Source organism: Leptinotarsa decemlineata, unplaced genomic scaffold (genome assembly GCF_025532065.1).
Source record: "Leptinotarsa decemlineata unplaced genomic scaffold, Ldec_3_MD MMD2_tig00026336_RagTag_RagTag, whole genome shotgun sequence".
Lineage (NCBI taxonomy): Eukaryota > Metazoa > Arthropoda > Insecta > Coleoptera > Chrysomelidae > Leptinotarsa > Leptinotarsa decemlineata.
Window position 1 is genome coordinate 6627720 of NW_027412692.1, and position 25272 is coordinate 6652991.

At 34.5% G+C, this 25272-nt stretch overlaps 1 protein-coding gene across 28 annotated transcripts in view; it reads right to left on the reverse strand.

Annotated features, from left to right (window-relative positions):
- LOC111502284 (immunoglobulin superfamily member turtle) overlaps window positions 1–25272 on the reverse strand; it is a 278977-nt gene that overhangs the window by 15181 nt on the left and 238524 nt on the right. For 21 of the 28 annotated variants that reach the window (XM_074183329.1, XM_074183308.1, XM_074183310.1 and 18 more), the window contains 2 exons: window positions 22906–23133; window positions 16116–16194 (listed from right to left, as the gene is read on the reverse strand). In XM_074183329.1, the coding sequence (XP_074039430.1) occupies window positions 16116–16194; window positions 22906–23133 (307 nt within the window). Of the gene's footprint in view, window positions 1–2626; window positions 2849–6053; window positions 6128–16115; window positions 16195–16269; window positions 16328–22905; window positions 23134–25272 lie in introns of all 28 variants that reach the window. The other 7 variants (XR_012467467.1, XM_074183327.1, XR_012467466.1 and 4 more) reach the window with 7 other exon arrangements.

Below are 25272 nucleotides of genomic sequence, written 5' to 3' on the forward strand. Positions count from 1 at the left end.
TTGTTGGTTGGTTGGTTGGTAAGAGATAAACTTCTACATCGCTTAACCGATCGTGATGAAACTTGACATGTATAAGTAATTTTTCATAGAGAAGGATTTTAGGCTATCAATTTTTCTGTAACTCGCCAATAGATGGCGCTGTAGAACAATTTTTTGAAAGCACTGTTCTATAACGCTGCGCACGCCTAAGTTCGTTGATTCTGATTCTGTCAAAACATTGGAACAGCAGCGATACAGCAACATAGTACTAGTTCATTATAGAAAGGAACTTTCTCATAGCATCTGGGAAACAAACCATTCAAGTTTTTACTGTTATCTACAAATAAATTAACAGAGAATTGAGAAATAGGTCCAAATTAATAATTATTAAAGCGAACTTCAAGTGCCCACAGTGTGTCATGAAGTAGACAAACAATTAAAATATTTGATTATATAAGGTTCATCTAAACTGATGTCTTTGATTTCAGGTGGTGATTACTTGTCATATTTTATGAAAAAAAGTCCACGTGATCGTGTGTCTTAACTTGTTTCGTTTCAGAGTATGGAGGTGTCACAGTTTTATTGAAAATATTGTTCTTTCATTGATAATTAACAATTATTTTCGCCGATTTTCATTAAACTAGGTGCGTTTGATATGAGTAACAGGGAGGTTTTGATATTATTGGAAAGAGCTGAACTTTATCGAATAAGAGTCACTGAATCATCTTGAAAAAATCAAAAATGTCGTATAAGCAGTCTCCTGGTTAAATCATTTTTCACATTTTCACTTCGATTCGAAAATGTTTAAAAATGAAAATTATATATAAAAAAACATTTTTGAAGTGAAGCTTTTATACAAATGCACTAAAAAGGGAGAACTAATTTTTTTCATTGGTTGATCTACGTTATTCTGTGAGTATGAGGCTTGCCCCTTTTGAAATATTTTGAATATGTTACAGAATAACCTAGGTCAAACAATTACAGAAATAATTTTTTCAATTCAGCCCATTTGTATAAAAGCTTGTTTTCCAACATGAAAAAAAACAGTGGTGTACAATGATTGTTAACATAAATATGAATCAGGTAACCCTCTGTGACGCCACTGGAATTATTATCTGTAATATAAACACACCTGGTTTCATTGAAATCGTCACAAAAAGTTTGAATTATCAATAAAAGAAAAATATTTTTGGCGAAATTTCGAAACCCCTTTACTCGAAAATGAAACAAGTTAGGACACGCGTTCATATTAACTGTTTTTCATAAAATATGACATGTAATCACCACCTGAAATTAATAACATCATTTAAAATACACTCTTTATACTAGTCAAAAATGATTTCAAAAGTTCTGAACATCACTACCATTAGATTTTCTACGCGAACAACAACCTTTTTACCTAATTTAAATGAAAGCATAAGAAAGTATTGTTAACAAACGAAAAGTATGATGGAAAACTTGAATCATCACGTTCCTAGAACACCCTGTTTTCCATGATGTATTTATGGTTAGAATGTTCGAACAAACTGACACAATTTGGCTCAATCGAGGAAAGTCCCTGCGGAAATGGAAAGAAAATCGTTGGGAGTAAATTAGTAGGAAATGGAATCAGGAAATAAGCTCAGGAAATTGACTTTCTATCTCTGATAAGAAACACATAATACAGACAGATTGTGGCAGGTGCTTTATACCGAGAGAAATATTGACGATTCGATATTTAGAAATAACACAAAATCGATCCATCATATTGTTTAGGGTCTTTCAACAGGGACTTCCGAATTTCAACAATTGATAGCGGCCATCTTGTTGAAGCTACATCTGTCAAATTAGTTGTCATTTATTCAGTTTGTTTTGCTGAATCACCATGGATGCAAAGTGCAAAGTTTACTGCAAAGTGCAAAGTTTACTGGTTCAGTAAACGCTCGACCAACACCCGTATGTTGACGAAACGCAAGATGTACTGAAAACATCACCGCAGGAGAATCCGATGCAGTCGATTTCGTGTCGCGCAGATTTTGCAAATTTTGCGTCGTAACTTGGGCCTGCATCCGTACAAAATGCAACCAAGCCAGGAACTGAAGGTAAACGACCATAGACAACGACAAGTATTCGAATGGGCTCTGGAGCAGTTGGCAACTATAGGTCGATGATTACCAACTTCTTTTGGCCTAAATTGGATGATCTGGACACCAACGACGTGTGGTTTCAAAAAGACGGCGGCGCTACGTGACACACAGCTTATTCCACATTGTATATTCTGCACAAGCGATTTGAGGGCATGGCCATCTTACGTGGAGGTGATGTGAACTGGCCACCGAGATCGTACGATTTGACCCCGGTGGATTTTTTCTTGTGGAATTTTCGCAGGGTATGCGAAGATAGGAAGCGCCCAATGAAAGACCCCGTTGTATGTTGGTATATTTTTCGGTGTTAGTTTTGTATAAAAACAATAGATGAAGTATCACGTGTAGTGAATGTGAAACAAAGTCGTTCTTTCTATAAATTTTATTGACTGCTAGAAATAGTTCAAAAACTTGGTAGTCAATAAATGTAATAACTTCAAATGCCTTATTATGTGTCTCTCGTTATGTCACAAACATTCGTGTTAGTATTGAAGAGTGCAATCATAAAGAAAAAGAACTAATACATGTGACAGTGCGAACAGACGAGTTGGCAGTTTCAACATCCGAGGAGTTCTTCACCTTTTTTCCTCCTGCGCAGATCCAGGTGGCGGCAAATAACACACGATTGGGATCAGAAACTAGGTAAATGCAAGAAAGATGCGTTCAGTTATTTTGATGAGGCGCATGCCAGACATGAAATTTGACAAAGGATTCTCACTTCATGATTTAAACCATGCAGTTCCAATCTATGAACGATTCAATTGTTTCATTAATAAACACATTTCGTCATTAAAAATCGACTATTTTATGTTCTCTACCGAATTTATGGGATTATCAGCATGAACTTCTTTAGTGCTGAAATAGCAACTTATTTTCAGTGCAAGAATGCTATTATAATATTCATCTTCTCGAAAAGAATCCAAATGGATACTTTTTTGTAAAACTCAAATAAACAACATCTTCGGAATGAAGGCTCAAATTCAATTGACAAAATTGGTCAATCGTAAAACAAACAAAATTTTAAAATTCACAGAAGGATGTTTTCTTCTTTGTCTGTGAAAAAATGAGCCAACCTATCCACATATAATGCTAAATTAGATGTAGATATTCCCCGAAGTGGCCCGGTAACTATTGTTCACATTTCATTTCTCAAAATTAGTGGAATATCTTCAAACAAAAGAAACAGGGAATATGTTTGGCTGTGTAGATGAATAGGTGAAAAGAAGAGGCCATATGAAAGCTGCTGCTGCAATACTATGTGTACTGTGGTTATTATAAAAGTTCATACCACACTTCGCGAAAATTTAGCATCACCCATAGGGAGGACTTTACAAACCCACACAAACTGTGGGAATGCTGCTAGTCTCCGGAGAAAACTGTTTTGAGTTTTCTTCATCTCCTGAAGACGCCAATTTGGTTGGTAAAACGCCCGTCTGGTGATCGTAAAAAGTTCTTGTTGTGGATAAATGACAATAATTATAGTACATGTTTGTTTAAATTTGAGTGCTGAAACCAGAGCGGGCCTTAGGCAGGGCTAAGCTGTGTAACCGCGCCACTAGGGCTCGAAATTCAGAGAAAATATAAATATGAATAAACACATGGCCTTCAATTAGTCAACATAAATGTTTTCATGAGAAAAAAAGAAGTTGAAGTTTAACTCACTGTTCTGTTGGTTTTGTCAGTAAGCAATATATCAGTAATATTTTGTTGAGTAACTACCGTAATTAATGTCGCAAGTTCTGAACAGAGCTTTTCTCGTATGAAACTAATAAAGACATAATTAAGAATGTATTCTCAAGAACGACTCTCATTCTCATCAGCAACTCCCTCAATAGAGTGAAATGTAGAAAATATTATATTTATTAGACTTATAAATTTGTTACAATCAAGAAAAGTTAATATCATTTAGATTTTTTTATTTTTCTATGATAATTGTTGCTTTTGTTAATTAATACAGTTTATATTTTCTGATCAATTCAACCTATTTGACAATATATTAAAAATAATGTACTTTCATTCTGACTTGGTCATACGAGGTCGGTCCAATAAGTATTTACCCTCACCACCCGATGACGCCACTATCGCGAGAGAAATGTAGACGTAGACTACTAGACAGTAGACGGCTACTGTCAAAATTTCAGTCGAATCGGACTCATCTTTCGGTTTGACCGCGGTGCAAGTACTCTGGTCCGCGGATTTTATAAACATTGTAGAAGGGCAACATTGGTCGGTGCATGAAATTTAGGACATGAGAAAGCTGTTAATGCGACGGGTGTCGCGTTTGCTCACTCCGAACAAGCGTAAGACCCCTTCAGAACAGTGTTTGACACTGTTTAAGCGTCATCAGAAGGAGTTTCAGCCTCGTTTCGTGACTATCCTCGGAACATGGATACAATGGTATACACCAGAGATCAAGAAACAGTAGAAACAATGGACTTCACCTGGCGAACGTTCTTTGAAGAAGGCGATGACTGTCCTATCGGCCGGAAAGGTGGGTCTACCATGCCCTGTGACCTTTATTTGGAGAAGAACAAAGTGCTCTTTCATCAAGACATCGCACCGGGTCACACTTCCGCCGTTGCTGCGGCCAGTTTGAACGAATTGGGCTACGAACTGGTGCCCATCCACCGTATTCTCCAGATTTGGCCTCACGCGACTTCTTTTTGTTTTCAAACTTGAAGAAGTTACTCGCTGGGCAGAACCCTGGGTCGAATGAGGAGGTTATCTCCGTATGCCTAATCCAAACTTTTGGTTTTTCTTTTGTAGGTACTTATCATACTTGTAATACTTATCGGACCGCCCCCGTATGTTCAACAAAATTAATTTAGGTTTATTTTTTATTTTACTTTTACATCGAAATAAAACTAATGGAGAGTCAGTTTTAAAAGTAACATATTATATCTTTAACATCGCAATTTTATGAGTTTGTTTTTAATTATCTGTGAGTTTTCTGACAAGTGTAACTTTCTCCTCGTGTCGGACAGATTGTTTAACATGCAGACACGGAAGTGGGCCCTGCATCCAAAATTAGCCCAAGTCCCCGTGTTTGCTAGGGCCGACTCGGGATGAAATTTTTTTGTTTTTGAAAATATCAGTGTTTATATTATCCTTTGTCAAACTCCAATTGAGTTCAATGACGAATTCTCGAAAATAACTAAACGCAAAAGTCGTGTGTTGTAGAATTATCTATAGATCTAGAATGTCATTCACAATGATGGTGTAGTTGACATAATATTGGATTGACATTTTTGGTATTTATAATTGTCCAAAATTAAAAATGACAATTAGGATGTCTGTGAATGACATTTATCACTATGCAATTGAAAGTCCAGTTCAAGCATTGAAATCGACTAGACAGTATTGAACTGTAGGAAAATTGCTACAATTAGAAAAATGTATACAAGTTTGCTTCAGTAATTGTGAATAAGAAAAAATCCAAAAAAATATTATTTTTCCCAAGATTGACGATAGCATTTCACCATAAATGTATTCCCAAATCATTAGGAGATAATAATAAACAACCCCTTACTGAACAACTAGTTACATTCCTGTTTTGTAGCATCTCATAATGGTCTCCACAGCAATGACCCGTCTGGGCATGTATACTTGACCCATTGCATAAAAAATCGATTAAATTGCAAATGTTTCAGTTCTGTCAATTATGTCAATATACCATCATCCTAACATCAACAATATTGTGAACGAATTTCAATGCACCTACACAGAAAAGATCCCTATATACGAATCAAACATTCCAGGAACAAATTAAGCACATTCAGTAGGGTGGATGGAACAAAAAATTTTTGTCACTCCATCTTACTCTACAGGTATCTAAAAAAGATCTCGATACCGAATGCGACATTGGTAAAAAAGTGAATAATAATTCTGTATAGGCTCATAAAAATTGAATAGATCGCAATTTATAACGAGATCTGCTAGCCTGACGCTTACGGTTTGTGTCTAGACTTGTCCCAGGAATAATGAAAACGCTCTCGTAATCACGGTAGGACTCGGTTTCAACCGTCCTACAAGAAGACACATTCAGGTGTTTGTTCTAGAGTGATGGTTTTCGGAGCCAGGCTGATACAGTGACATTTCATGACACAATTTATTATATTTTGCATATTTCAAACTCATTGAGTGAGCTATAGTATAACAATTTTCAATTGAAGGTAACTCATATACAAATTGAACTGAGAGCTAACGGCAAAAATGTTAAATGTTAGAACTAAATTCTTACCGGGGTCATTTTTATTGTCTATGCATCGCCATTGTAAATCATTGAAAAGTAAGATGATTCCATAAAATTTGCCCCCTGTAACAAGATAGCTTCGGCATATCGATAGGATGTACGAGCGAATAGATGAACCAGTTCGTTAAATATCGATAAACTGATCAACACTTCGCAGGTCTATTATATTTGCGTCCTTAAAATGCCATAATTAGTCATCCGATTTCTTCATTATCAAGCGTCCTTATCTGCATAGGCGTAGTGTGTTCTGTTTATGGTGAAGGTGACTTTGTTTTGTATTTATTAAATAGACTGTTATATTTATTAACTTCAAAATATAAGATAAAGTTGGCCGATACTTGTTTTTCAAAATACATTATCATAGATTTTCATCACATTCACACTTTATTGTGAGGTAATTAGTCATTAAACTCAGGTATAAATATTCATTAAACTCAGGTATAACTGTCATTAATTGAAAACGCTACTGTGCAGCGAAACATGTGTTGCGGATTTGTTAATCTGTTCTAGTGAAAATCTCACAATACATCAACTTTAAAATAGTTTTTGAGGTAAGTAAACAACTGACAAATAGAATAATAGAAAGAGAAGATATAGTCTCGTGGCGACGGAGATATCTTCGCTCTATTAGAGAAATGCGTTCTGCTCACAAAAAGATTCATTATATGGATGAAACGTGGGTGAATGCTGGTCACACAGTGTCTAAGATCTGGCAAGATACCAGTGTAACTAGTTATTGTCAAGCATTTGTGTACGGTTTATCAACAGAGTTACGCGGACCAACGGGTAAAGGGCAACGACTAATTGTCGCCCATATAGGTAGCTAGACGATAGTGCACTAATTTTTTCATAAAAAAATGGGGGATTATCACGAAGACCTGGACGCCCAACGCTTTCAAGGATGGTTTGAATCCCTTCTTTCACGAGTCGAGCCAAATTCGGTAATAGTAATGGATAACGCTTCTTATCACAGCCGATTAGTAGAACAGCTGCCAACTATGACCACCAGAAAAGCAGACATGCAGAGTTGGTTAGGACAAAAAGGAATTCCATTTTCCGAGGACATGGTTGAGGCCGAGCTTATGAGTGTCATTAAACAGCATCGTGACAGATATCGCCAGCACGTGGTGGATACAATAGCTCGTGCTTAAGGCATCACCATTTTGAGACTTCTTCCTTGTCATTGCGAGTTTAACCCAATAGAATTAATCTGGGTTCAAATAAAGGGTTACGTAGCTCGTGAAAACGTGACATATAAAATTTCTGTTGTCCAACGTTTATTAGAACTCGCAATGGAAAGGATACGGAAAGAAGATTGGGCTAATGCTGTAGACCATGTAATCAAGGAAGAAGAGAAAATGTAGAGATTGGACGGGATGGTAGACACTGTTTTCGACCAAATAATAATAGATTCAAGTGTGACTGGGGATTCCTCTTCAAATGAATCAATGGATTTTGAAACTTCATAAGCATAACATAGGTAATTATTTCTTTGCTTTGTAGTTCTTTTTCTATGTAAAAGGAACATAATAATTATTTTGTAAATTTTTCTGTTTTTTTGAAGTACTGTATTAGGCATAATAAGAAAATGTAATCAGTTTTACCATTGACACCAGGTAGCGCCACCTACTATAACAATTTTTATGTAATTTTACCTATGTGTTTAAATAAATAAAAATATTATTTTGGTACGCCTCCGCATAGTTGGTAAGAGGATTATACGTTGGTCACTTCAAGTGCGACGTTGCTAATGAATCACCTTCAATTGAAAATTGTTATAGTATACAAGTATAGTCAGTCGGGAAGAAAATGTGAATTTTTCAAGGTGTGACGTCTTCAGATATACAAAATATGATGAAAATATCCTAATTTTATCAATTTGCTATTGCTGGAATGAAGGTGTATGCAGCTTTCTTCCGAAAACCACTGGAAATTTTCAAGTTATATTGATTTTTCTCGCATATTTTAAAAATATTTCACCATTTGTACAGCTTAACTTTCTCTGGTGAGTTTATATTACTCAACTATTCACAGACGGGTTTTTGATACTGAACACTATATGCTGAAATTATGTTCCTTTAGATTATTAATAAATTTGAGCTTGAATAGATTTTTATCATCCTGTAAAACTCACTTCTCAGTTTTTCTTTCGACCTATTGGCAAATGATTTTTTATTTTGGTTGCTGAGGTGTGTATGGTTTTTTGATTCGGAACAGTGTTCCAAGTTTTTGAGAACCAGCTTTTGCAATTCCAACGACATGATTGTGCCAAGACATATTGGTCTCCATTTCAACCCCCAACAAACTTGTTGGGGGTTGGAATTGTTTGACCTAACATTATATTCGGTTCGGAGACATTTAACTTTTTGGGGTTTTTGTGGCATTGAATTGCACCTGGTTATTTTCACTTCAATTCGAAATTACTTGTAGATCTTCATTAAGATATGCAACCTCCTGCTGCCGGTAAAGATGTGCATCCGTCGCCGATATCCTGAAATCCAAATAGAATGACGAGACAAGTGTGCTGTCGTCAGTGATTGATTTTTTCTTGATTTTTTCAATCAATAAGTCGTTGATATACAATAGAAAGAGGGTTGGAGACAATATAGATCTCTGGGATAAAAGTATTCGAGAGATATTCGTCGACGGTTACATACAGGAAACGTTCTTTCAGGAAGCTGTAGATCTATACACAAAATGGTCTGACAAGCCATAGCTTCGAAGTTTGGCCAGCAAACACTCATGCCACACACACTCTTCATGTTTCTCGATTGCGTTATTCCAAATATGGGTGACATACGATAGAAGATGGCCTGTTGATCTTCGTTTTCGAAAGATAATATTTAACTCAATGCTCTTTCTTCGTTGGACTGTTTGAAATCAATTTTCATTAGCCGAAAGAAGTAATTTTCAGCTGTCCAAACTCCATTTTTACGTTCATCTTCAGTTCAGTTCTGTGATAGACTTCGTACGTGTTGGAAGTGTTTCTCAGAGTGTCTTATTAAAACAAATTCATTTGTATCAGCTCGTTTATTTCAAATCTTATACTTAGATAATATCGTGTGTATTGAGTTCTTTGAAACTACAAAGTGATGTCTAGTGTAAATGGGGGTAAACCCCCCGAACCACCTCCTAATTCAACCCCTCCTCATGTGTCAACATATATGGATACAGTATCACCAATAATAGGTAACAATAATATTTTTAATATGAAAAGAGCAGAAAAAATTGCAGAATACGTCAATAGAAAAAGCGGATTAGAACCTCTCGACGAAAACCAACAAAAAATAGGTAATGAAAACATACCAAAACAATTGATTGATAGGTACAGTATGTCGGATACAGGACCATATCAAATTTATGTGGAGAATAATAGCGATGATTTTCGTGGAAGAATCAATGCTGTAAAGGTAGGTGATATAATTCTTTCAAATTTTCCTGAAGTGGATAATAAGATTATTAGCTTAGACTCGATAGGAAGAAACAGAATCAGAATAAAAATGAAAGATTACAAATCTGCAAACTATCTTATTGACCAAAAAAAATCACCTAGTTTGAAAAATAATAATTTGGAATTATATATTCCCAGATTCATTGTCGTACGGCAAGGGGTTATTAGGGATATAGATACCGTTTTTTCGGAAGAATATATTAAAAACAAAATCAAACCATTTGATATGCATTGCAATTTTCAGGTCGAGAATGTAAGACGAATGAATAAAAAAATTACAAAAGACAATAAAACAGAATATGTTGCTACAAAATTGTGTATAATTACTTTTAGAAGTCAGGTACTCCCAAAATATATTTCAATTAATAGAGTGAGAATTGAAGTTGAACCCTACATTCAAAAAGTGTTATTATGCTATAACTGTTTTCGATATGGGCACTTAGGAAAACAATGTAAGAGTAAACCACGCTGCATTCAATGTGGCGAACAGCACAGTTCTTCAGACTGTCAAAATTCTAATCCCGATCCAAAATGTTTCAACTGCGGTGGATCTCACTTAAGTACAAATATGAAAATATGTCCGGAATTCAAAAGGCAAAAACAAATCAAACAAGCAATGTCAAACCTCAATATAAATTACCATGACGCATGTCAAAAAGTTCCAAAATCATCATATGCTACCATATTGAATAACCCAAACCAACAGGTGAATTCCACATTACAACCTAATACATCACATCAAAGATCAGTTATTGAACAATCCTTTACTCCGAATCAATTTCAGAATGCTCAACAAACACCTCACTTGCATAAATCTCACAAATTACATGAACAGGGAACTCCTGCAAAACGCTTAAGACCATCCAGTCCAGATCCTATATACGAAGCACACAAAAATATAATACAACCTATATCAACACACAATGAAGAAGGCGGAATTTTAAAAAAACCTGCATATTTGCGAAACACAAATCAAAATAGCTCAAACATTGAGGAAATTCCTAATCTTACTAATATTATTTTAGAATTAGTTACCCATGTAATAAACATAATGAAAACTTCGAATAATTTTGATATTCACGAATCAGACCTTGTAAATATAATCAGTAAGCAGTTAAATGTAAATGTGTCATCAAATTCGCAGCCCCAATGAATCATATCAAAATTTGCCAATGGAATTGTCGTTCTGCGATTGCAAATAAAGGAAATTTAGAATATCTTCTTGCTCAAAACCAAATTTCATTTGCCTTACTTTCAGAAACATGGTTCAAACCACAAACATACTATAAATTCGCGGGATTTAATTGTATACGGAAAGACAGAAATGATGGTAAAGGAGGAGTAGCCATATTAACTAAAACAAAAATAAAATATAAAGAAATAAATCTAAATAACTCCAATAATATATCAGCCATAGCTGTGTCAGCAAACATTTTACCCAACCATAACAAACTTCATTTAGTTTCACTTTATGTTAAACCCCAAACATACATTAGTAGTCAAGAATGGGTTAAATTTTTTAATGATATTCCAAAACCTTGCTTCATAGCAGGAGATTTTAATGCACATCACGTGGCATGGGGTAATGAATTTGATGACACATATGGAAAAAATCTACTAGATGCTATTGAAAGTAGTAATTTAATCTATTTAAATGATGGATCCAAGACCCTTGCTACAAGTCGAAGATGTATTGCCATAGATGTGACGATATGCTCCTCTGACATAAGTGACTTATTTCGTTGGGAGACACTTGATGATCCCCATGGCTCAGATCATCTTCCAATAATCATCGAGAGTATCTACTCACATAATATATCTGAGGAAAAAATTCATAAAATATGGAATTTAAAAAAAGCCAATTGGTCCCAATATCGAGATACGCTTGATTCAATAGAACCTGCTCCTTATTATCATCGGCTTATAGAAATTATTAATTTTGCCGCTTCGCAGTCTATACCAAAAAATAAAATTTCTAGAAAGACCTCTCCACATACTCCAAAACTATGGTGGAATGAGGAATGTGATGCAGCAATAACTAACAGGAGAGAAGCATACATTCGCTTCAAACACAATCCTAACCAGTTGAATCTATTGGAGTATAAAAAAGCAGATGCAATTTCGAAACGAATTTTGAAACAGAGCAAAAGAAGTAGCTGGCAAGCTTATTGTGAAGGTCTCAATAGAACAATACCTATGAGAGACATCTGGCAACGTGTAAACAGATTTAAGAATAGAAGAATGGGTAACGTATCTCTAATAGATCCTGAAGAGGAATGGCTAGACAAATTTCATAATAAAATAGCTCCCAACTCAGTTAATCAGATGTTCCTTACAACTCAAGTAGATCAACGTAATCATGAACATAGCCATCTATCGAGAAACATTGAAATGTGGGAGTTGAATAAGGCTTTGAAACACACACATAACACTGCCCCAGGCAAGGACAATATTTCATACTCCATGCTATTCCACTTGACAGAACCACATAAAAAATCCATTCTAGACATTTTTAATCAAATATTGAATAATGAAATACCTATTCCTCATGAATGGAAAGACTACTTGATTCTGCCGATTCATAAACAAGGAAGAACTAAAAATGATGAAAATTCTTATCGACCCATCTCGCTTGCTTCTTGTATATTGAAAACTTTCGAAAGAATAATAAAGAACAGATTGGAACATTGGTTAGAACGAACATCAATATTACCTGCATCTCAATATGGATTTAGACGAGGCAGATCTACTCAGGAAGCAGTTTCTCAGATCGTTATGGATATTCATATAGGATTCACGGAAAATAAAACCACTACAGCAGCATTTTTAGACATTCAAGCAGCCTATGATAATGTTCAATTGAAATTACTTTTTGAAAAACTTGTAGAAACCAAAATCCCCAAAAATATATGTTACCTTCTGGTTATGTTGTTTTCAGAAAGACAAATATATTTGAAAATTGGCGAAACTATTTCTATTCCTCGTAAAACATCTTTAGGAATACCCCAAGGAAGCATTCTGAGTCCTCTTCTGTATATATTATATACAAGAGATTTAGAAAAATGTATTGAAACAGACTCTCAGATAATACAATATGCAGATGACATTTGCATATACACACAAAATTTGTCTTTTGAAAAGTCACTTGAAAACTTGGCAAGAGAGATGGAAAATGTAAATAAGTGGATGGACAAAAACGGATTGATGATTGCGGAAAAAAAGTCAGAGATTTGCATATTCACCAGAAAAAGAATACAATTTTCATCTCATACAAAATCTGGACCGTGGGTCCTACCAATTCGACCGTCAGTCAAATACTTGGGCATTATCCTAGATAAATCTCTGACATGGAAACACCATATAACTCAAATTCGACAGAAAGCAGAAAAGGGTATTAATATCCTTAGAGCCTTTTGTGGAACAAAATGGGGTGCAGATCCAAATATCGCCCTAATATTTTATAGAGCATTCATACGTTCAATATTAGACTACGGAAGTATTTTTTATGGAAGTTCTGCAGATACTCACTTGAAGAAATTGGAAGTAATAAAAAATAAATGTCTGAGAATATGTCTGGGGTATCTCCCGTCAACGCCAATATCAGTTATGGAAGCCGAAGCTAAGGAACCTCCATTAGACTTAAGAAGACAACTGCTCAGTAACAAATTTGTGACAAGAATCAAAGCAAAATCTTCAAATTTGATTCCCAAACTTCTTCAACTTACAATTTTCACACTCACTCATCGATACTGGCAGATAAAGAAAACGAATTTGTTGGTAGAAAGTTTCACCAGATCGTCTTCTTATGACAAAACGATCTACAAAACCTATAATCTTCCATACTATACAGAAGATTACGACATAATATCCCACGAGTTTAAAGTACATTATTTGGAAAGAAATAATATAAGTTGTGAGGGAGAGTTTTCAGAAACAATCAAGAGGCTGTGGCCAAATGCAGATTATATCTACACAGATGGATCAAAAATATCAGAGAAAACAGGCTTCGCATTCTATCATTCAAATACCAAATATTTCGAAATGTATATACTTCCCAATGAAGCATCCATCTACACTGCAGAATTGAAAGCCATACTTTTGGCAATGCAATATATTCTGACACAAAACAGCATTCATTCAATAATTTTCACTGATAGCAAGAGTGCCGTGGATCGGTTGAAAAATTTCCGAAATCTTAATCTATTTTCTGAATTGGAAATAGAAATCGCCAGAGCCCATAAATCAATTCTCTTACAAAATAGGAAGATATCTATAATTTGGATAAAAGGACATTCCGGAATAAAAGGAAATGAGGTAGTAGATAGATTAGCAAAGCAAGCCACTGAAACAGGAGTAGAGTCCATTCACACCTTTATTCCACATACCGATTTGAATCGAATTTACAAGAAAGATTTGAATGAAATTTGGCAAAATCATTTCAATGAATCTCGGACAGGCAAAAACTTCAAACAGCTCTTCCCTAAGATTATTGGAAAGAGATGGTTTGAACAAGAGAGCGACAGAAAATACATAAATACAATAAACCGTTTACGATCAAATCACGCTATCTGCCCAGCTTACAAATTCAAAATTGGATTAACAGATAATCCTCTATGCTCATGTGGACGTTATGGCGATCTCAATCACATCATGTTGGAGTGTTCGCACCACATCCACAGTATAAATACCCTTTACTCTGAATTGAAATTTCATAATATCTTTTTTCCAATAAACTTAAATTGTATGTTAACTTCAAACAACAGAAATATATACAAATTATTATACAATCATCTAATAAGATGCAAAATTGAAGTATGAATGATTGATTGTAAATATAGTTATAGTACTACTAACAATATATTCAAATGTAAACAGAAATTGAATCATATTATGTACAAACGCATTGAAAAAAAAAAAATCTATATAAAATGAAAAAAAAAATATATTAACAAAAAAATAATAATAAGGGAACCAAAAATATAAAACAAATCAAGAAAAAACACTTATTTGGAAATAAAAATACAAAAAAAAAAAAAAAACAAAATGCAAAAACAAAAAGAAAAGAAAAAAAATACAAAAACAAACAGAAATGAAAATTCAAAAATCAAAAAACGATGGAAAAAATCTATGTTTGAGCTACTACTCAATGTTACTTTCAAATAGTTTTTCATTAAAACAGTCTGGCTAATTGGTTCTCCCAAAGCCAAAAAATTTTAAACCACACACACACATCTTCAGATTTATATTATGTACTCTTAGTTCAATAGAAATACGTTCTCTACTGAATTTTTGAGAAGTAGATGAACTTCTGTTGAATGAAGAGCGAATTTGAGTGAATAGTTCTTCGGAATGAAGGAACCTTACTCAATATCAATCGTGCGATGATATACCAAAAATAATATTCATCAGGGTTGATGAAATTCGGAGAAAATATACATAATGTTGACTAGAATGACTTCAGCATTGAAAAATCATTTTTTCCAGCTCATATGATTGAAAATTCGAAGAAATCAGACGTTGCACCTTTCTTATGTCTTGGGAATCATTTCTCAAGCATAAAACTATCAGATATATTTCACAAAATGAAATAAACAACCCTATATGATGTAAATTTTATGGGTGATACTGTATTACACCCAGAAGAATATGTTTAACGTATAGCGCCAGTAAAAAAATCCCATCTGTTATATTTTGGAGGAGTTTCCAATTATTTGGTGGTTTTGAAAGTTTTGTCTGTTTTAATGTCATGTGTTTTTGTGACTCCATATCTCAATAAATATTTATTCTCAAAAACCAAAAATTGAACGAATTGAGCGTCAAAGTTCTGCTTCACCCACCATATTCCCCAGAACTCTCGCCAATTGACTACCATCTTCTCAAGCACTTACCGCTATAATCTTCGCCAATCAAGACCAGGCAGAAACGGCCGTCGTTGACTTCATCGAATCCCGAGCAAACACTATCAATGCTGATGAAATTAATCGACTTGTGTTACGTTGGCAAAAGTCCAATGATTCAATTGGCGCTTATTTCTATTAAATTGAATAAGTATTCACTGACATATTACAATTTGAATTAGACTCATAAAAACAGACAAAACTTCTGAAACAAACTAATATCAACAGGGTGGAGCAGGACAATCTTTTTTTTATTGAACATCTCTCAATCTGAAGAACTCTCTCATCGAAACTTGTTAACTATTGGCAGATAAATTTCTACGTGATCGGGCGTAAGATTAGGCCGAAAGTTAGTCTGACAAATACTAGATATCTCAAATCACGATTGAATTATGGAAAAATTCAATACTCACTTTTTCAAAGGCACTTGACTATCTGTGGCGTTAGCCCCATTTCTGGTATCGGTAATTCGACAGGCCACCATGTTATACGCTGAAAAATAAAACCAATAATTAGAATACGTAATTTGTTTCCGTCAAGAAATTTTCATAACTTTTGTAAACTCACGAGCAATTGGACAGTTACAACACATTACTTTCGGCGAAGATTCTCGCTTTCTTCAGGGCTACAATAGTGGAAATATACAAAATTATTTTATGACAATATTTTGCTTAGAAGAAATCGCATGCAGTAGATAAAAAAAGCATTTCCATATCAAGATTTTGGTAAGCAATTTATTATATCGGACTATTTTTTTTAATGATAGCTAATCTAGGATAGGGAGGGATGGAATTTAGTTATCAGAGATGCATTTCAATTCTTATTATATTCTTGAATATCTCGTAAACGGTAAAACACAGAGAAAAGAAAGCCTCAGAAAAAGCAAAAGCAAAAACCTTTTTATTAAACTGAACTATTTACACGTCTACATTTCATAAACACGTCTACCTTAAAGGTAGAGTAGCAAAGTGACTTCTAGTTCAGACATCACGCCCTCCCGTCCCCGCCGAGGGGAAGCAGTGGGGAACATCCCCCGCGATGTTAGCAGGTTGACGCTACCCCAGAAACATAGACTTTATTAAAAACGATTGGGTCGCAGCAAAGAAATCTACTGTGATTGGGTAATGTGCCCCCTGCCGCCAAGGCTTATGCACACCATTATATGGTTTTAATATTCAGGTCGTTCAAATGATAACATAACTGTCGATGGGTATATTTGCGGTCTATAATACTCTACTTCCAATTGAATACTTCCTCATTAACCTTTTGATGCAAACTTGTGCTTCAACTACTTCCAGTCACGAAAATAAATTCAGTGTTGGATATAGAAGAGAATGATGTTTGATGACTGATAATAGAAATATTTTGAATGTGATTAGAGTATCGAATACTCCTCTGGAGTTGAACATTATATTGTTTGAGTGAGTTTCTTCAACGACCTGAGTGCAGTGTATTCGTCTTTGTATGCCTGAAAATACCAACCACTGGTTTCGGTGAAAGGTTGAAGAATTCACCCAAAATTAATACACTAATTACGTAATGAAATTTTTCATTAAAATCCACTTGAAATTCTGTATTATAAATACAAAACAAATAATATTTAATTCATTCGATTCTACATGTTTTATAGCTGTTATAGCCTCGCTATAGAAGAAAATTTTCATTTTTCTCAAAAACTGTTTACTTATTCAATAATTTCTATTGTGTCACCTCCAAAGTAGTGTACCTCAGATATAATACACTCGTGCGAGCGTTTTTTCCAATCCTCGAAGCAGTTTGATATGCATTTTTTGTACGTCCTCAAGCTCTCCCAGCGATTCCGTTTCTATCTCGTCAATTGTTCCAAAATGTCGTCCTTTCATCATTATCTTTAATCTTGGGAACAGAAAAAAGTCGCAGAGGGGCAAATCTGGTGAATACGCTGGCTGAGGCATGACTACGGTGTTGTTTTTGGGTACGAAGTACGAACAAGCAATGACGAGTGGGCAGCTACATGACTGTAATACAGACCCCATGACTTGTTCTCCACAATACAGGACATTTTCTTCGTTTTGTTACTTGCAAGCGGCACATAACTTCAAGATAATACCCATACGACCATGTCGCGAGAACTCCTGATGTACTACGCCACAGTAATTGATAAAAACAGTAAGCACAACCTTGACATTTGATCGAACTTGGCGTGAATTTCTTTCATTTTTGCTCTCCTGGGCTTTTCTATTGGGATGATTGTCCCTTGGTTTCGATGTCAATACCATATACCAATGGATCATCACCAGTTATTACCGTTTTAAACAAATCTGGGTCGCCGTTGACGCCATTCATAAAATCCTAAGCGATGCTCTGTAATACCTAGCGAAAGCTATGTATTCTTCAATTCAGAATTTTGTAAACGCCGGATCTCTCATACAATGTAAAATTATGATAAGACCGTGTTTTGAAAATATGCAGTCAGATACAGTGTGTAACAACGAAAACTTAACAGAGCTGTTTTTGAATATGAAAAGTGAGATTTTTAAAAAAAGCTCGGACACGTCGATTTCTAATTGAAGGGGGACACCTTTCAGACTAATCAGTTTTTTGTAGTACACACTCCCTCGGAGGGGTGCGTCCGACGACCTTTATTTAGATAGGGAAAGTTGGTCGAGTGGTACTTGTTTTAAAGGTCTTTCGACTACCTTTACAACTCTGTTAACTCTGTTGAAAGAAAATTTTTGTAACGATTAGTTTTCGAGATAATTTGAAGTTAAAATCGCCACGTTAATAATACATTAGACAGACCACTCGGTAACTTGTATGCCTAAATAAAAAAATTTTCAAGCAGTTTTTCTTATCAGTTTTTTGTTGAATAAAATCCCTTTTTTAAAATCAATACCCACTTCTCTTCTTCCAGTTTTCATTAGTACATCGTTCGATTGTTTTGTTTAAACGGATCGTGTTTTGTTATTTGTTTAAAAATGCCTTTCACTACTGCTGAAAGGGTTTCAGTTATTGTTTTATTTTTTGGCAACGACCAAAATGATAATAGAACATCAATTTTATTTAACGAGCAAAACCCTGGTAAACACCTAAGCAGAAATCACGTTCTGGATTTGGTCACAAAATTGAGGGAGACAGGTTCGGTTTCAAATAAGAAAAGAAATGTTCAGAGAAGGTTAGTGAATGACGATAATGCGATTGGAGTGATTGGTCAAGTCATCGTCAATCCGAGGTTAAGTACCAGAGGTTTATCAGCAATGGCCGGAATAAACCATATGAGCGCATGGAGAATCCTTAAAAACCACAAATTCCATCCTCACAAAATTAAACTTGTTCAAGAACTCAATGAGGATGATTTTGACCGAAGACAGGAATTTTGTGAGGGCATGAGTGAGAGATTAATGCAAAATCCCGAGCTGCTTTATAACATCTGCTTTTCGGACGAAAGCTCATTTTATTTAAATGGTTGCGTGAACCGTCACAATTGCCGTTATTGGTCGGATGAAAGCCCAAGACAATACGCAGAAATACATACTCAACATTCCCAAAAGTTGAATGTCTGGGTCGGAATATTAGGGAATCATATTATAGGTCCATTTTTCATTGATGGAAATTCAACCGGTGATTCTTATTAACAACTTCTTGAAGAGGCTATACAACCTCGTATAGTTGAAATAATTGAACAGGATCCAAGATGTCAAGATGAATTTATCCATTTTCAACAAGACGGTACACCACTCCATTATGCCCAGCAGGTTCGAATTTTTTTTATTAATCATTTTGAAGGACAATGGATTGGCAGAAGAGGTCCAATTGAATGGCCAGCACGTTCACCAGATTCAACACCATTGGACTACTTTTTGTGGGGATATTTAAAGTCTATAGTTTATGCTACACAGCCAGCCAATTTGGATGAATTACGTCGTAGAATTATTGATGAATGCCGAGCTATAACTCCTGAGATGTTGAATAATGTAAGAGCAAAATTCGAACAAAATCTTTATTCTTACATGGAACAAAATGGCGCACATTTTGAACATTTACTATAAATTTCCTATGGAGTTACCCTTATTAGGTGTTATTTTAGTGTGTGTGCTTTGAAAACAATTATTGGGATTTATTAACCCTAAAACAGTTGTTTAAACTTTTCTATGTCATCAACATTCAAGGAAATCAGCAGGTTGTATTCGTTGTCTAGGTAAGTTTCAATTATGATTCACTTTTTCATCAGAAGCATAAAATATACACGTCAAAAGGCAACCTTCATAAGGAAGTTCCACTTAATTTAACTAAAATGTTAGGGTGGTAACCAACCCGATCCCCCGAAAAAATCTCCTCGAAATAAACAAATAATTCTTACTTTTTTACGAAATCAAATGGACACGTATTAGCAGGTTGTCATAAAAAGCAAAGATTTATTTTTTTATGAAAGTTCTGAACGTACATTGTACCTTGAAAACAATTTGATTTATTTTAAAAAGAGTTGAACTCAATAAAAATATATTTAAATCTTCAGATTATCTCGAAAACTAATCGTTAGAAAAATTTTCTTTTAACAGAGATGTAAAGGTATTCGAAAGACCTTTAAAACAAGGTGCCATTCGACCTACTTTTCCTATCTAAATAAGGGTCGTCGGACGCACCCCTCCGAGGGGGTGCGTACTACAAAAAATCTGATTAGTTCGAAAGGTGTACCCCTTTAATTAGAAATCGACGTGTCCGTGCTTTTTTTTAAAAATCTTACTTTTTATATTCAAAAACGGCTCTGTTAAGTTTTCGTTGTTACACACTGTATATTTGTCACGTAGCTGAAAACTGCTCAGGAAGTAGATATAGGCCCATCACTGTCCCAGCCTTGGAATCGTGAGTTTTATCAATTCAGCGAAGTAGGTTTTCTGATGACCTCCGTCGCACGTGGACGACGGGTTGGTAGAACGGTTTGAGAAACGGGGGGGACGAGGAATCTGTGATTTTTTCCTGGATTTTTAGAAGGCAGGGAAGACAGAAGGTTCGGGAGAATCGTGCGAGAGCCACGAAGGGGGTCGGACACAAGAGTCCGTAAAGTCGGGTTCTAGGGTGTCATCCGTCAGTCTTCAAGGCTGAGGATAGGGGCCTGAATAGGGCGCTGTGCGAAATTTGAGGAAAATCAGTAGCAAAATTGTGAGCCAGTATTGAGTACAGGAAAGTAGAAAATAAAAGTTTTGGTATTGAAGACACACAAGGTCAATGAAACCTATGGTTGACCATTAACCACCAAAGAGGCGTTATGTAAGTGCTTGTTTTTTTATATACCAACCAGTTGATATTGAGAGAGAGAGTGTACATATTATTTTGTCTGAGTTCACTTCCTATTTGCAAATAGGTTTTTTATTGTTGGGTTCGTAGTGTGGGTTGTTTAGCTAGAGTTCAGATTTCAATTAAAAAAAGAGAACAAATTTAAGGTTATACACCACTCTCCTTAAAGTAAAAGTGAAACTGAAAGTATTTTGTACTGAGTTGAAACGTTCATCGAAAGCATCTTCATTGGTTTTGATTGTCTTGAATGAGAATTCATTCTTTTTGTATTAGGTAATGTATAATTGATATATCTGAACTGATCTATAAAATTTATTATTGATAAATTACCTGAAGAATTCATGAGAACTGAATAGGTTTCAATTTTGTTTAATAGTTTTTGATTTCTACAGTTTACGAGATATCTAGATTAAAATTTGAAACGCTCCACAGTATTGAATAAAATTCTATTTTTGATAAAAAATTAACAAAAACTGATTGTCGAAGATGTGAAAAGAAAATTGCACAATTGATATTTTTGTTTTTTCATTTACTGGAGGAAACATATCTCATTCAAAATTCATATTATACAAAAACAAAAGTTTTAACTTTTCGCAAAACCTTTGATATTTTATGGTTCCTAGGTAGGAATTGAGAAGGAAAGTGTAGGTTGCAAAATACAGATTCGGATTCAAGGTGACTGAAATCTGCATAATCGTGAAAGTATTGACACTGTGTGTTGTTTCAAAGCTTGCCATGCATTATAATATTCTTTAATTCTTTGACCATAATTCAGATATTAGGGTGTTCCATTTGAAGAAAACGAATACATTCGCATAGACAATATAATGTCCAGTAAATTTTGATGACTTATATTTATGCATTAACTTATCAAAATTTTCCGTCCAAGAGCTTTGAAAGTTTGATAATCTACTGGTTTGTGGAACACCCTATTCCGTGTGTCTTGCTCATTTTTACAGCTATATACATATGCTTAATAAGATACACTTTTGACAAGTTGATTGGTATAACTAGATAAACTATACTAGTATATGCAAAGATGATACATTTCTTTACATCTTTTGTAATATCAGCTGCTCATGAGACGATACACATAAGATCAACCTCCTACCCTAGATTCAGAATTCAATGTCATTTATTCTTGAACTATGAATCGACCCATAAACCAACTAATGCTACTACGACATGGTAAAATTAATGGCCGCTTTTAACATATAACACACTAATTTTACGATATCACATATCACCTCTGCATATGAAGATCACTTTATTCTCCTATTCTCCTGTTCAATTTTTGTGTGAAGTGTTTGGTTAGAAAATATCGCAGTCGTAACTTATATATAAATTTATAAAACTAATATAGAACTTTTTGAAAATTACACCCACCACGTGGGTTATTGTTTCGACTTGTCAACGATTTTCACTAGAGGGGGCTACTTGCGGTCTATTCATTCTGGTTCTTTCTGTTCCTTTGAAAAACAATTATAGCCACATTTAACTAATAATAAAGGCAGAACTGCTCTTTATGACTACAGGAATATCTAGAAGTTCACAGCATGAAAATCGAGAGCTGCCGGAAAATATTTTATTTTTTTACAGGGTCATGAACGGCTATGGTTTTGTGTGTGGGTTGCCATACTTTCATCATCTTAAACTGCTTGAATAGGGGATAAGAGATTTCTAATTGAGAGTCGAAGTAAATGGAAACGAGAAAAATTGAGACTTCTTAATAAATATATCCAAAATTCTGAATTTTACAAAAAAAATTATGTGGAAAAAAAAGACGGTCAGAGCATGAGACAGACACACGGTTCAAGATAGCAAGATAAGAGACATGTCGTCTATGTATTGTGCCATCGCATGTTGAAAATTCATTTGCAAATTAAATTTTCTAGCTGGCAGTAAATGTCACAGCTGTCATTAACTTACCTTTCTCTTGTTTCCGCCGCTTCCGCTTGTTGCACAGCTTGACAGCGCACACGGATAGAATGATGGCGACGATGAAAAACAAAATTCCGCCCACGAGTCCGGCCGTTATAGCCTTGTGCTTCACTCGGGCCGGTACCGAGAACTTCACCTCTTCGCTACTTTCGTAACTCTTTGCCGAATAGGCGAGGATCCTGAAGTAATACGTCCTGCCGCCTACTAAGTTTTTAACTGAAAATTCAAAATAGGAGTGAAAATAATACAGTAATTTCATATGCAATATACAAGGTGTTCTTGTGAAATGTTCGCGAGCGGCTATACGCTTTCAAGTGTAAAGGTTCTAACATCTAGTCTTTTGAAGTATTTTCACAAATCGAGTATAGCTACATTTATCCACCTTTATGAAACTTTTTTCTGAATACCATTTTTGTCAACGTGTCATATATAAACTGGTAAATTTGAAATATGAGCTGTCACAACTATTGAACTTATATTTCTTATATAATGTGAAACTTCATGCCACAATATATTCTGTAGGAAAAATCGAGAAAAAGTGACTGTCTCATTCATTATTGATTCATTTTTTTAAATGAAACCAAAAATTTATAAATTCATCATAAACTTACGCCGTAACACATCTAATGCATTTGCGTTTTTCCTATTGAGTCAATCATGCACTGAGGTCTCATCTTTCTCCCATGCATCAAGTGTCTTTGTTGAATTTGCCATTTTAAAAACAATTTAACTCTTAATAATATATATAATAATCTTTATTGAAATAGGAAACCCAATATACATATCTATGAGTGTAATAATAACACTAGCACAATGAAATATAAAAAAAAATATGTAAAAATTTTTAAATTTAAACAATTCGAGATTTAAACTAGCATGTAGCCAGACAGTGAACATTGCATATAAAGATTTCAGTATTATATGTTAAGTAAAATTTAAATAGCTAATGAAATATAGGTACATATATACATTAAATTATTATTAAAACAGTGATATTTGGTTTCATCACAGATACAAATACCCTAGTGAACAATTGAAAGCAATTAAAAACAATAAATGAAAAAACAATAAATGATAGCCAATAATGTCCCAAATAATTCCACATAACTATACAATTTTTATTCTATTACTTTTTTTAAAATTCTTCAAGTGCTCTTTTGAAATCTATTGAAATGGATATTTTTTTTATTTCTTCAGGTAATTTATTGAACTCGTGGAAGCCTTTAAAAATTAAGGAATTCATGGTACTTCCGAATGCCGAATTGTAAAATAGTAGAGTCCACTTTCAACTGATAACCAATTCAAACAATCAAGCATATTTTTTATGGGAGTACGGCGATTTTTTTTCAAGATTACTCTCATTCCTCGATTTTGTAGCATATTTCATTTATTGAGGTTAAATAAAAATAATAATGACGCACAATAATCAAAGTTCGGTTGAATTATGGTATTGTAAACTGTTATTTTGGACTTCATTGACAAATTTTGTGCTATTCTACTGAAAAAATATAGTTTTTTCGATATTTTCTTATGTATATATTCAAAGTGATAGTCAAAATTCAAAAAATTATCCAGTTGAAAACCAAGGTATTTGACTGATGACACAACTTCAATTTTTTCGTTATTGATATTGAGGTTTATACCGTTGATATCTAGAGAACTGTATTTATATTTCGTGGTGAATATCATTGCTTTTGTTTTTCTTACATTTAACTTCAATTTGTTAGTGCATAAATACTCATTTACCGCTCCTAAAATCTTATCCACTTTATGAATAGCTCTATCTAAATTCATATCGCTACACATAAGCAATGCATCATCAGCAAATAGGTTTATGAACAGATTCAATAAAAAGTTCAATATCGTTCAAATATAAATCAAAAAGAAGTGGGTCCAGAACGCTACCTTAGGGAACACCTAGATCAATGTCTTTTTCATTTGATAGTGCATCTTTAAAACGGACTTTCTGTTTTCTATCGTTTAAATAATCACTGAACCATTCTAACACCTTTCCGTCAATCCCATACTGAGCCAATTTCAACAACATAATTTCTCTATCAATTGTCTCAAAAGCTCTTTTTAAGTCTAAAAATACAGCAATGACATATTTCTGGTTATCCAAGTTAGTTTTAATATTACATATTGTGAGTCTTAGTCTCTGTCGTTGTCTTAAGAATTTTCAAGACTGTGGATATACACTGTTACTGATTGAAACGTAAATATAACTTCCTGAAGACTCATTTTGTAAAATTATAAAATATACTTCCATAGGCGTTCTCGATTAGCGTTTGTTATCATAAGCGGTTGACGTAAAACTAACAGCAACTGTGTTATTGGGTACACTTGATGTCTTAA